Raw genomic sequence first — 14,227 nt, forward strand, 5'->3', positions numbered from 1 at the left:
TACTTGTGACAAATTGTCTGACTAATCACATGAGTCATGAATAAAAGTACCACAGTGTGAATTCAAAGTTCCATCTGATTGTTTTGATGTTCACAGTGCCCTTTGAAATATAGTCACATTGACATTTTTATTGCAGAAATTAGCAAGATGGAAATAGACTCACTAGAAAACATCTTTGGTAATTATTTGCAACAATCACATAGTAGTATTTACATTTCAAGCCTGAATTCCCCTGACCTTTGGTGACATTATAGGAAGCCTTAGTCACAGGTGGAATAAGATGTCTGTTTTGTTTTGACATCATTGTAACGTGAGGGGTGAATGAGGCTCCCTTGTGTCATTTTATGATAGTGTCATACTGGTGCCCAGCCCACATGGGCTTACAAGACAGTGAAACAAAGTGATCAAACAAGAGGTACAATGCTGAAAACATAGAATGCCTATTGTCCAGCTACAATTCACTTTCAAATTACATTACAAATAATGGATTTCAGTATCGTAGTATCCAATATCTAATTCTGAACTCAAAATAAATAAGGATTCCTTCCTTCTTCCCCACGCCTCAGAGATATATTGGGCAGTGTCAAAGTAATTTGCTATTAGACTGTTGGACTTGGACCGCACAGGGAAAACATATGATTGTTACTCAATTTTCTCCTTCATAAAATGGAGGGTGTGCATGAGCCTCTTTTTTTAGTTTATGAATTGGACTAAAGTCTAGCACTAGCATTATATTTTCTCATTTAACTGCCTCTGATTTCTGCATTGCACTCCAACACCAAGCACAAGCTGCTTTCAAACAACATGATCTAATTCACAAATTAATATTAAAAACATTTTGAAACAATGACATGAAAATCTCTTTGGGTAGACATGTTTTTTTTTAATTGCAGCAGTGGACTCATTGGTTAGGCTGTACAGATAACAATTCTATTTTTTTGGTTATACCTTTGCCTTAGAGTCAGGCCTTGTAACTTAGATGAAAACAGCTTAAAAATAGAAGAAATTGAATAATAAAATCCAAAATCCAAACTATAATTACATACATACATTTCATCCATTAGACTGGATTTCAAAGCACTTTTAATATGTATTACATAAAATAATTTTGTACCCAAATTTCCATCAAGATATTATGCTTGATCATTCAAGTTTCATGGTATAACATTCTACTGGTTTCTTTACTATACTGACATGCTAATTCTAAATCTGTTGAAAGAGGAAATCTAAAAAAACAAAACAGAGAAATTGACAGCAACAAAACTGAATAATAAACAGAGGGAAACGACAAGAGCTACAACTGATCAGTGCATGCAGTTCATTGTTGAAACCTGAAGATTTTATTGGCTCATTGTTGCATTACAAAGTTGTGGGCTTCTAAAATGTGCAGTAAGTAGTATGCAACTCTATTATTAATTATGTATTCATGCAGTCATTTTTATTGTTTAGGAGTAAAATATGAGGGAGAGAGAGAACAGTTGTTGAACTGGTTTGATCAAAAGTACCCTGTCCAATGTCATGATTTAGTTTCACACAGCATTTGCCATAGGCCATATACTTTTTTGCTTCTGGTCTTGGGGGTGAAAGTGAATGCAGCTGAAACTTGGCCAGCACTAAAGGCCATTTCCTCCCTTGTATTTAAATTTGAAGCACCAACGATGTCAATGGCAAAATTCGCAGACAGTTGCATCCTAGTGCAAGTTGAATGAAATGTATTTTAGTCTTGGACAAGTTTTTGTCTTTGTTTGAGAAATCAGCCCCAACTGTCACAAAGACAATTAGCAGTCTATTGATAGATAGTTGATGTTTAGCACATGTTAGACTTTCTGAAGGACTCAGTTGTAGACTCAAAAACACTGGTTAGGATGTGTTGGAAATCCATGTTCACTGATCTCCCAGCTGGCACCTGTATATCAGCCATAAGAGTAATGGCCATAACCGACTGATGGTTGTGACGAGATGGTCTGTGTGTGTGTGTGTGTGTGTGTGTGTATTCGCTGGCATGGATCCCATGATGAATTCTCTCTCTCTCTGTCAAGCATATACAGTATTTCCTATACAGTTTGTGGAGGTACTGTAAAAGAAAGCAAACCAGAGAGAGTTACACAGACAAACACATTACAATCGCAATCAAACACACATCTCCCTCTACAGTTCCCTCCAGCAAAATGATCTTACCCTCTGTCTTTGGAATTTGGGTGCCAGATGAACTGGAGCTGCAAATGGGAAGAAGGGAAGAAAGGAGTAAAAATGTATCACTTATCAGTTCACCAAGTGCAAGAAAAGAAGACAGTGCAGTTTGAAAACTGTGGCCACAACTTCAGTTGTACACAGGGAATTGGATTTGATCAAGTGGATCTAATCCATTATCTGGATTACATACATCCAGGTACCAAAATAGTTGAAGCCACAGAGTTCTGAGGTGATTGAGGTTTAACTACAGACCAAATGCAGATTTTTCAGGTTGTCCTGTTGAAACAGCAGCTTGTCGTCTCTGAGTTGCCATACAAGCGGCATGCCATCAGCTAACAATATAGTGACACCGCCCACTCACTACCAACACATTCATGAGGATACTTCAATATAGACTAAATAAAATGTGATTTTCAAGACCATATAGGGAGACAAATAATTATCTCAGATGTGTTTCTGTCAGATAATGTTCTGGTTAAGCTCTTGAGTGTGTTGGAAGTGTGTTTGGGTTGTGTATGGAGAACAGGGAGGGGGCATTTGGAGAGAAGCATCCAAGGCAGGGATAGGAGGGTTGTGGGTACTGGGGAACATTGTGTTTTAGTCATAGAAGAAATATTGAAAAATCCTTGTCCACACTGGTGTCCTCCTCAAAAGTCAAATTCATACAGCATGCACAGGCCGATCATCCACCAAGCCTTGCGCAAACTCTTACTTGGATGAGGATTTTACACATTTTGTGAATTTTTTACCTGTTTAAGGAATGATAAATTACATAAGTTACATAGGTAAAGAAATGAATGTATAAGTGACGTAGCCTATGTATGCACTGGATATGTGAGAGAGAGAAACTAAAGTCTAAACTTACTCAGGGCTATTAAAATGCCAGAGACAAACATGATTATAGCAAGGACGACTCCTGTGGTCCGCAATGTCTCATAATCTGTAAGGGCCACAACAGCATGGAACTTATACATGGTCAAACAGACCCATCAAACTTTGACATGGACTTAAAACATACAGTAGTAAATTAAAAATGACGTAATATCAGACATAATGCAAAATGACAATACAATAACAATTATTATGTCTTGAAATGAACTCAGAGTGTAAATCTTACCATAGTCAAAGTCACTTTGGTCTGGAAACATCGCTTCTGCAAAGAAAGACTCTCATTAGTAATAGACTCTTTAATGAGACCTTTTAATGTGGGTGTCTGTCGGGTTCAGCACCATGGACAGCAAGTCTCGCTGCTGTCCAGCAGAACTGCAAAGCGCCTTGCTCTCTGAGAGATTTTCTACTGAGGAGCGCTCACTGCAGCACCTTTGCTCAGCAGAAAAGGATGCGCCACAGAAAGTGGGTTACAAGCCAGCAGTAACATATGGGGCGATCATCTGGAGCGAAAAACAAAAGTTTGAGTTTGTAGACTGACAGATTATGCTCCATGGAGGAGCACGGGGCCAATCGAGCTGACAGGCTGTGTTCAAGCAATTTCTGATGCATATTAATACTGCTAAGCATGATCGGCTATTCTTGACGAGTATCGGAGTTGCAATTATGAAGGTTTAGCGTTGCAGGCTATATGCCATATTACTATCTGGGCGTCGACAATGCGGCTTGTATGTTGCTGAACCCCCACTTTCTGTAATGGCTTAGTGGGCGCTTTCCATTTCTCCCCACTCTGTCCCTCCTCTTCCAGAAATGCGGAGTGGTCAGTTTGAAAGAAACCACTACTAAATATCTTTTACAAGTAAATATTTGTCCATTCCAATAGTGAGTTTATAGAAGAACCGGCACCATCTTTCACAATAGTGAAATAAGAATGCCGCAGCAGTAAATAGAAGTGGCTCTTGGCACAGTGCACCAATGCACCAATTTACAATCAATTACATGAATGACAGAAGTATGGGACTAAAACAAATATTTGTATTCATCTAGAAGAAATGGTGCATCCAAATTACCAAAAACATAATTTATCAAACTTAAAGACAACTTATCAAACTTAAAACACTGTAATGTAGCCATTCTACACCACTATAAGTCCCCTAAATGTGGAAAAAAGACACAAACCTCCCGTAGTTGTCATGACTGCAGTGTAGAGATGTCGAGGCGCTCTGTCTCCTCGGTTTCCACAAATTTAGCGGCTTGTTGGGTCGCAGGTGCAGAATGGAAACAATAAGATGCGGGAGCTGGACAGGAGACACAACTGCGTGTCTATCCGCTATGTGAACTTCCAATGTAAACTTAGCAGGGGCCCTCTGGTGGCAAAAGACAGGCATTGCATCCATAGTTCAGTGAGTGCTGCAGCCCAGCCTTTAGGTATTCCCCGTAGTGACAGGCTGCCAAGCAATGCGGATGGTTTTCCCAGAGTACAATGAGAGGCAAAGTGATTCGCCCAGCAGTATGCTTTCTCCCTAACGAAAAGGAACCATAATCATGGAATAAGTTGTAAACTGTAGGCCTATCATAAACTGTATGGCGCTATAGGAATATTATAGGAATATCATAGGACATAAAATCACAAAGTACGATGAGATCACTATGGAAACTCACTATAGAGCAAGTCCTTATTGGAATCTTTTAGTGATTTGGCGTTAGTGTTGTCTCAGTTCCTATGCAGCACACAGATGAAATAGCCTACCAATGGATATCCTTAGTCCATATGAATAGACCTATTTTGTTACATGTTTTCTGGGCATTTCTGGGTGGCTTTTACTCATTCACTCCTTGCTGTTCGTGGCTTGTGATGCTGAAAATCTATTTAAGTTTAAGATTATGGAAATATGGAAACGTGTGCTCAAACTGCACCAGCTTCTTGTTTTCCCGTGTACTGTGTTTTGTGCAGTGCAGTCACCCTCCCCTGTTACTCCATGGAGAAAATCTGCATAAGCGGCTTTTTTTCCGCACTTTCACTGGGCTACCCAATTCATGGCTGCTAAACTCTTTTCGGACGAGAATCGGTCCATAAACATGACTGAACGCAGTGATTTATGAACTGAGCTGAAATATCTAAACAGATAATTTTCCAAGAAGAAAGCAGCGCATAGATCAGTAACACTGTCATTATTGGTGACCATTAGTTACCATTAGATGTGTGACTGAACTGCAAAGTCAGCAGAAGCAAATGTGCTGCATTGGTACAGCACTGTTTACTACCAGTGGCAGAGAAAACAAAGTAGCCTAATAATAATAATCATTACAAAAAAACAAAACAAAACAAAAAAAAAAACCAAGAAAAACACCACTCAAAAGATTGGCTTTATTTTGCATCAATTTATTTGAAAGTCAAGAAAAATACAATTTACAATCACATCATTACTACCATATGAAACTGGCAGATTGTCTAATAACACAGTCATTATAGATAAAAACATTGGAAAAAAAAGAGAAGCAAAAATATATCAAAAGAGCACATTAACATGGTGAAATTGAAAGAAGCTTCATGTGTTGTTGGGAGATTGTCCTCAGCTCTGATCACGTCCTTTGCTGCCACCTAATGGCAAGAGTCAGCATCACTGTAGAAAAGAGAGGAGGGCATGAGAAAAAGGTTGGTTTGTTCTGCAACAATACTTCCTTAAGATTCCTACTACAAGCATTAGATTCATGGATGTTTTTAAGATACTTACCAGTCATCCGCCCCTCTATGTCTCTGTCTCTGTCTCAACTACTCAGCTGCAGAAAGAGTTTAAGATGATTGTTTTAGAAAATGGTACAATGATAATGAATCTACCTGATAGACATTTAACATTCCTATTATTATTCCATTATTGAAATACAGCAAGGGTGAATGCAAGAGAAAGGAAAATCTTTACCCCTTGGAACTCCTGATTCTGCATCAGGACCTCTGGGCCTGAGGAAAATTAACAGCAATTTAGACAATTTAACAATCTTTTCCAAATCATTTACACAATAAGAACTTAGGGTCTGTCCATTTGAAATATTTTCAAAGCCTGAAGGACATTTGCTTTATTTAATGTTTAATCTTTTTTTTCCCCCCAAAACTTACCTCGACTTCTCACTCTTTGAACAGGTACACTTTCGGCCTGTAGAAGGGGAAAATGTAGATAAGAAATGGTTATATTAGTCTAAAGCTGCCACTTTATGTAGGCTACTCTAACGAAACCTTTTCACCAGTTGCTATTATTTGAGACTTCTATGTTAATCAAAATAGGCAAGGAATAGCAGGTTAACCTGCTATTAATACTCCATGAGGCCTTACACACAGCTCTTCAAATGGAGTAGTTGGGAATTCACTCTGATCATGACTTGCAGAAGCAGAGCTGGAGTGGGACAGTGTGTGTGTGTGCGTGTGTCCCCATTAATAATTTATTGCTTGGTTTTGGTTACAGGGCTACCACTGGCAGTAACGGCATGTGCTAGTAGAGTACGAGGGGGAGTCTTGGAAGGACAAAGATATACTCCAAGTGAAAAGTGGGGTACGGTATGTAGGGCAAAGTGATATGATACATGGAGCTTGAGGGGTGTTGAGCGCAGAGGTTGTGCAAGATGCTTCGGCATGTATTTCACCCTGCAAGACCTCTGAGAGACACACAAGCCTGCCTTGTTTATCAGGACCGTATGAATCAGGAACATCGTGAGACATACAGGGAACGCAATGTGATGACAATGACACTTAGGCATAACACATCTGCTGTGTACTTCAGGCGGTCAAACACTTACTGACGATGAGGGCGATGCCCATGAGGAACAGTACTACTGCAAAAACCAGGCCACCAATTCTCAGAGATTCATAATCTGAAATGGAACAAATTCATTAACGATCCCTGCATGGTTTGTGAATACCTGCAGACTTAACCTGTGCAAAATCTGTCACATTTCTTGCAAAGCTTTCATCTCCAAAATCCCTGAAATTTTGATCATAATTCTGAGACCTTTGACCAGTTTGATTCAACTGAGGCGTTGCAAAGCGTTCTAGAGCCCCCTAGCGGCCATGTTGGAAGACCACCACATAACTCAACGCAGCTACCTAGTCCGACTGCTGCTGTCAACACTGCAAACATCATGGTCAACTTTTGTTGTGAGGCTGGCTGTTCCAATAAGGCAAGAAAAATGGCAGAGAAGTAACCACAGAGTTCCAAAAATGTGTTGCATATCAAGCTGAAAAAACAAAAGAAAAAAAGACGACAACTATAATGGATAAGAATGGATGGAACAGTAGATGGAGCACCATCTACTGCTCTCATTGCTTAGCAACGCAAAAGAGGCATCGCAAATTTGGTTACATGGCTGTTGATTTATTTGGCGTTAGGCCTGGCCTTAGTGTAAGGCTTTAGCATGACTATAATGTTACTTTGCAAGATTTTGATTACAACTGATTGTTTTTCTTAACTCTAATCAGATAAAACTGTTATTTTTAACAGAGTGAAAGACAAACTGAAATGGGTGTCATCAAATTGGTTATATTGACGGTTCACCAGAAGCCCTGATGAGCTGCTGGTCTTCCACCTGCTCTCAGTGGTCTTCCAACAGGGCGTCGGGTATAGGCGCTATGGCATTTAGAAGACTTCTGCAAAGGGCCTATTCCCTTAGAAAGTTAAACTACTGATAAAAACACAAGCACATAACTACCATGATGGGTATTTGCAAATCTAAATTACGATGTTCAATCAATCTGTGCAGTTTGGTGCCTAAGATGGACTCAAAAAGCATAGTGGGCAGGATCAGAAATATTTGGCAGTGGGACTCCGGAAGCTTGGCCCCAGGGTGAATATTTTCCATCGCTCCTGCAAAAACAAACCCGTCTTGACCTCCCAGATGTTTCCTGTGCAGGGTCAGACGTTAAAAGCACACGTCGATCTGCTCAACACTCACCATAATGAAAAGCACTGTCATAATCTGGCAGGGGAGAAGAGGGAGAGGGGAAACAGATGAGAAGCAGATTTACCCACTGACACACTTCAGAGAATATACTGCCTGTGATATGATAGCTATTCAGCAGTTTTGGGGCCAGCGTCATTCATTTAGTCATATAAGCCTGCTTGGAGTCAAGTGCCAACTGCAATGTGCATGCCAGCTGAAATGAGTATGCAACTTAGCTTCATTCAGCTAAGTGGATGATCTAACCCTGTAATACATTCTATAAGCTACTATTCAATTGAAACAAAAGCATGCCAATAAAAAAAAAACCTCACCTTTTGCCTCATCTGCTGCTGAAGCTGTGAAAAAAAGCAGGGAGACCATTAGCATTTATAAGGCATTCAATTTGGTAGTGTGAGTGAAATTACGTCAGCAATTGGCAATATTGATGGTGGTGGGGCAAAACAACTCAAAATGGGTTCAAAATGGGTGGATATGTGCACTACCTTCACACTCAACTTCTATTTTGTTGAACTTTATGTTGAACTATAATAATCCTATAAAGTAATGTGAGGAAAATTCTGTAGAAATTTGCTTCCAAAATATTCTTAAGACCAGGAAATTTCTCAATATCTCTATTACAGTGTGTTTGTCACATATACTAACTTTCATGGCAAATATGACTGTATATACTGTATGTACCACTCGTCTATTACTGAGCAGTATTTGAACTACTAGGTCTAACAAAACTCAGAGTTACCCGTGTTTATTTCTTTGCGCTTGCAAGAACCTGTTGGTGACATGGGAGACTAGAGACCCCTCCCGTTTGTCACATTTCTCTGTTCTGTCCCATGTGGTCAACCATGTTGTGAACGTCTGCTGTTACTGAATGTTTTGTAGTAGTGCAGTTAATTTGCTTTGTAAAGTCATTTTACATGATACAGTGATTGTTAAACCTTAATATACTGTCACAGTGGAGAGCACGTCCTTTTGTTCCACAGTCATTTTATGCTTAAGTCTTTTTAACTTTGCTGGTAATATATTATTGTAATGTGTTGGGAAAATAACCAGAATAACACAGAAAAGCTTGACAAATGATTACTATGGTAATAATGACACAATGCAGATTAGTTTGACATTGGTTATATGAGCAATAACCTTTGGACTGAGAACAATGTAGCATTGTAGTTGCACACTGAATTAATCACATTTATGTAGTTTTTTTTTTTTTTTTACAATTTTCCTTAAAATATTCATTGAATAGTGTTCTAATGTTCAGCAAACTCTTATGATTGTACTGATGTACAGTTTGGTTGTTGAAAACAGTGTAAATGAAAATCTGTGAAATCATCTCCACAGACTTAATGGACTTGACGTGCTATGTCCCTGGACCTATCTCAAAGTTGTAATGACTGAAATGTCTCTGACATTTCAAGAGGTTGCAGCAAACACAATAAATATGGTTTATGTAAATACAGTGGAAAATAGGAATGGTAACATGGAAAGTCACTTCAGAAAGCTCCAGTGGCCTCTGTCTACAGAGATGTGACTAAATGGAGATGTTTGTGTTTCCAGCTAAAACAAGTACATCACAATTGTAATGAGTTTGGGTGCTGACACATGACTGCACATAGGTGAGACACTTTTATGAGGTCCAGTATGGGGGCTGGATACGACCTGAGGGCCACTAGCTGTCTGTCACTGATCTATGTGATTAACTTAGCTGACTTAATATCTGTCTTTGTCTGTCTGACATACACAGTTACAGATGGTAGAGTTCACTTTGGCTTCATTACCAGGCAGTAAATACTGATGTCACTCTCTTCCTCTTAGAAGGAAAATCACATCTTGGCCAAATATCGGTGCTGACTAGCCTTTAGAAGCAGATCTGACCCTAGCCACAGTATCCCACAGACCATTTAGCTATTGCTCTTGTTTCAGTGGCAGGAAGTATAGTTTGCTTTTGTAAAAAAGAAAAAAGCTTAGTGTAGGCAATCTGCTCAAGATCAAGTTTAACTGATGGCATGCGGTGCACACAGAAAAACAGCTAAGGGCCATAGCCTTACAATAACATGAGCAACTTGGCAACAGTCCGGAGAAGTGATTAGGCTACTCAAACCCCTTGCATGAAGAATGGTTTACACTAGTTTGACATGGCCTTTTCTCACAGCAGTGAGCTAGTTGAGATGCAATATTGTATGCAGAGTTATGCTGAAATCAGTATCATTGTAAAGGTAATATTAAGGTGACATATTTCAATAGGAGTGCATCACAAGCAGCCATACCAAACAAGTGAGCAGCCAAAACCAAAACAATGGCCATGCATTGCCAGTGACCGCTCTGATGCAGTAAACTTACCGAGCATCTCCCTGCCAAACGCTGATCCTGTTATATAGACAGACCAGCTCATTTAGGATTGCGGGAACTTAGAACAAACCAAAAATCAAGCCTGCAGAATAAACAACTATGGAACCACAAGCTTGACACAGGTCTATTCCTACAGGGGAACGGCCTCCTGTAAAGCCTTTGAACCTCTAGTGAAAATGATGCTTACCCAATGCAGGAGCTAGCCAGGAGCAGAAAGCCACCAACGCTGCAAGTTCCATTCTACCTGCTGATAAGAAACAAACAGGCATGGATGTAAGTAAAAATAGCACAACAGTAAACTGAAGAAAAGTAATAAGTGTCGTTACTTGTTTACGTGGTGGAGATTTGCTTATATTTTGGTACACAATGGTTGCGTCTTGAGGAGGAGATCTGCTGGACTGACGGGTAAAGTGGGGCCTTTTTATGCGATTTACAGATGAAACTTTGTAACTTGCTGACTCCCTCTGACCTTAGAAAACTCAGCAACTTTAACTCCCTTGCTAACAGAGAGGGGTCTGTTTTCAAAATCAACGCCAGCTACTCGCTTCTCCCAAACATTACCAACCAGCCAGCCTAGAGAAGGTTTAGGTTAGGGGGAACTATTTCTCGTTTTCCAGATCCGTTAGAGATCAGTAATGAGGCCACTCTTAGTTTATCAACTCTGTTAATATATTGTATATTGAATTGAAGCTTGGATTGACATTATTGATGAATCTGTGGGGCTTTGCATGCCTGTCTGACATAAAGCTTTGCCTTGGCTAGACACTACATAACAGGATACATTTTATTCTTACAATCATTCATCTTATTAGATATGCAGCATGCCTTATAGTGACCTCCTGACTCCGGGTAAGAGAACAGCAGCTATTTCAGGCTCAGAACATGGGGCTTGGCAGTAGAGGGGTGCAAGGCAAGGCCAGTGTTGAGTTACATTTGATATTTGGTCAGTGGGTCACAGGCATGATTCATTAGCATTCGCTTGGCGGGTCAACTAGTCTACACATGGATCACGGTGTCATGACACGAACCACCCGGGGCTATTTTTCCCATGCACACACAGCTTTCTCTCTACACTTTATCTAGTACATTCTTTGAGATTCTCTTACACCAGGCTACGGTTCCACAACCAGACTCCCACTCATGATTGTACAGGGACTGCAGTAGTACCGCAATGCATGTCCAAAGAGCATATTGGTCAGGATTTTGTATCTGACCATATTGCACCAATAGAATCCCATGTACAGAGGCATGACACCAGTCTCATGCAGATAGGTGCTTGCAACTTTAGCTCTATAAATGGGTGGCAATGACAGAGAAGCCAATGAATATAATGTTTTGCATTGCAAAGATAAAAACCCACATTAGGTGCCAAGGTTTCCCTCCCTTACCCAAAGCAGAGAGCACTGCTGGGGATTCATGCATGACTAGAGTGGGGGTGTGAACGTGTAGCTGCAGTGGAGAGAAATGAACAGTCCAACCCTGAGAGCAGGATTAACAACAAAGGCCTGCCAATCAGGTTTAATCAAACAAATACAGGGCGAGCTATTCTAAAAAGAACCAAATCCAATAATCTTGTTTGTTAGCCTTCTGACTGATGTAGTTGAATATAATGGGGAGACAGGAAAGAAGCCCATAAAGCAACACTTGAAAATTTAATTACCTTGGCTTATCATAAAGTGGGATTTACATGGACACATCTTGTAATTAAATAAAAAAAGACAGGCTTACATTAACCCTTGAATAAATACGCAAGGTCAAACAGGCCCGCCCTGTTGTCCTATTAGCAATGTTTTAACAATGGAAATAGATTATCACTATATCGCAGATAACAGGTTCTGATGAGAACAATTTAAACTTCCTCTACTCTCAAACAAGTTTTGGGCTACCGACACTCTGATTCAAGGCCATTTATGGTTGCCCATGAGACGTGTCTGTGTAAAGTTAGATGTGTTTTGGACTTTGCATTTTTGAGAAAAAGACTGGTTGAGTCGGCTTCCATTAGGCTACATTCATACTTATGACCACTGAGGTTATTTATGTGTACGTGAAAAAACAATAATGTAACAATTTAGAGAATCTTGCTAATTACGTTTGATCACGCAGCCACAACTTTTCAGGACTTTTCAGGCAACTTGCCAGTTGATACCATGTATGGTGTCTTAGCCGCATACAATGACCATTTTTTTCCTGTTCGGGTCCAGACAGCTGTTCTCATAACGCAGTGATACAGAAAAGTTTATCCTGCAAATATTGATGTTTTCCACTGATTTGGCTGGCAGGAGAGGGCATTAACAGAACAATTTAAACATGTGACACTAAACTCTGCATTGAAATACAAATTGAATCTCCAGACTGCGTGGCAACTCTAGGCAGGACAGACCACAACAGCAACAATGGAAAACACTGGTACATAATCAACATAATGATCTTTCTGACCCCCTTTGTGGAAAACAACAGATTTAGTTTGTGCGTCAAAAGGTTGAATTGGAAAACCACACCACTGAACCAGTGGTTTGGTGGAATTAACACGGTCACATGTTCAGAAAGGCATTCAGATGGAAATTGTAAAAAAAAAAAAGATGGGGGTTGGAAGTCGTGTTTGCGGGGAAACGTCTTTAAAAAACCTATTTATCATGCAAGTTAAAGTGCTTAGATAAATTGCATCTTGGAATCCAGACTTTACTATATGCACATTTCTAACCGTCGCAGTGGTATGATACATGCATTCTGGGAAATAATTTAAGAAGCATAAATTCGGAGAATCAGATAAACTTACCGTGTATGAGTTACCAAACGCACTAATAATGTGTATTTGACCTTTTTCCCCGCCCGAGTGCGCCGAACTCCTGATGTTTGCACAAAAAAAAGTTTCCCTTCAACTGTAGAACTTCAGCCAAGAAAACAACGATGAAATGAAAAGTTGCGTTTAGTTTGCGGGTCGTAGAAAATATGAAACTAACCGATTAAAAATGAATTATTGTTGCATTCTGTGGAGATTCTGCTTCAGCATTCAGCCGTGTTAAATCAATGGTCCTCCTTGGTCTTTACTTGTAATCTGTCTCAGGAATGAGAGAGAGGAGGGGGGTGGGGTGCTGGTGTGAACGCTCCACCACTGAGAGTTACACCCCAAAATTACCCCAGGCTGCCCTGCACTGAGGTAAACAACACGAGGAGAGCTACAGTAGAGCTACTGTGCAGGGAAATTATTCCCCGTAGTTTTGGTGCAAACAGTTGATACTGAAACATTATTTCACAATGAACTGTAAATCATGAAAACCTTCATTTTTTTTCAACCCCAAAGTATGAAATAGACGCAGTATCAAAACACAGAAAGCTGTTGCATTGAATTGTAAATTACAGGCTTATGAGACTGGGTAAGTGAGGTGAACTCAAAGCAAAAAACAAAACACCAGTGTGCTTGTGGTCTTCAACAACACGGTCAGCACAGTCTGTCAGTGAGCTACAGTATTCTCTCAGCAGTGTGAGAACTGGCTTCCCAAGCTAAACCCACACCACACTGCCACATTCAGCCTTCTGTGATATTCCACCAGCAAACGCAGAGCCACTTGGCCTTTGGTAACAAGGTTACAGAAAGTTAAACGGCCTGACTTGGCCTCTTCAACAATATTGGTGAATCCAGAAAGCGCTTTATTTTTAAGATTTCATAGTTTGGACAAATGTTAGGTAACCCTTGTGGTTAGCAGGCTTCAGACCGTTTGTGGAATTTCATGTTTTTGTACCCTTTATATCTTTCTCCTCCTACACCAAGGCCCATTGAGTGCCGATAGCTAGTGCCTAGTCAAGTTCACACAGGATTCTTCTTTCACTATCCGCCAGCTGTGGTGGATACAGC

The 14,227-nt window shown here is 40.1% G+C and overlaps 1 protein-coding gene across 1 annotated transcript; it reads right to left on the reverse strand.

The window, feature by feature from the left end:
* Positions 1 to 5,462: 5,462 nt before the first annotated feature.
* On the reverse strand, positions 5,463 to 13,422 carry LOC139908611 (FXYD domain-containing ion transport regulator 6-like). Its single transcript, XM_078287348.1, has 10 exons — positions 13,151 to 13,422; positions 10,562 to 10,621; positions 10,366 to 10,392; positions 8,343 to 8,366; positions 8,023 to 8,046; positions 6,871 to 6,945; positions 6,197 to 6,233; positions 6,003 to 6,040; positions 5,817 to 5,862; positions 5,463 to 5,705 (listed from the first exon to the last, which is right to left on the reverse strand). Exons 2-9 carry the CDS (start codon positions 10,611 to 10,613, stop codon positions 5,855 to 5,857), a joined length of 285 nt encoding a protein of 94 aa, XP_078143474.1. The 5' UTR covers positions 10,614 to 10,621; positions 13,151 to 13,422; the 3' UTR covers positions 5,463 to 5,705; positions 5,817 to 5,854.
* Between the last annotated feature and the right edge of the window lie 805 nt (positions 13,423 to 14,227).

The sequence above is a fragment of the Centroberyx gerrardi genome, chromosome 12 (assembly GCF_048128805.1).
Source record: "Centroberyx gerrardi isolate f3 chromosome 12, fCenGer3.hap1.cur.20231027, whole genome shotgun sequence".
Classification (NCBI taxonomy): domain Eukaryota; kingdom Metazoa; phylum Chordata; class Actinopteri; order Beryciformes; family Berycidae; genus Centroberyx; species Centroberyx gerrardi.

What these genes read in the sequence shown, in the direction of transcription:
- LOC139908611 (XM_078287348.1), bottom strand. Translation starts at nt 10,613, where the DNA reads ATGGAACTTGCAGCGTTGGTGGCTTTCTGCTCCTGGCTAGCTCCTGCA. An exon ending in GGGCATCGCCCTCATCGTCA is followed by an intron (nt 6,234 to 6,870) that starts GTAAGTGTTTGA and finishes CCCCTTCTACAG; the next exon opens with GCCGAAAGTGTACCTGTTCA. An exon ending in TCAAAGAGTGAGAAGTCGAG is followed by an intron (nt 6,041 to 6,196) that starts GTAAGTTTTGGG and finishes AATTTTCCTCAG; the next exon opens with GCCCAGAGGTCCTGATGCAG.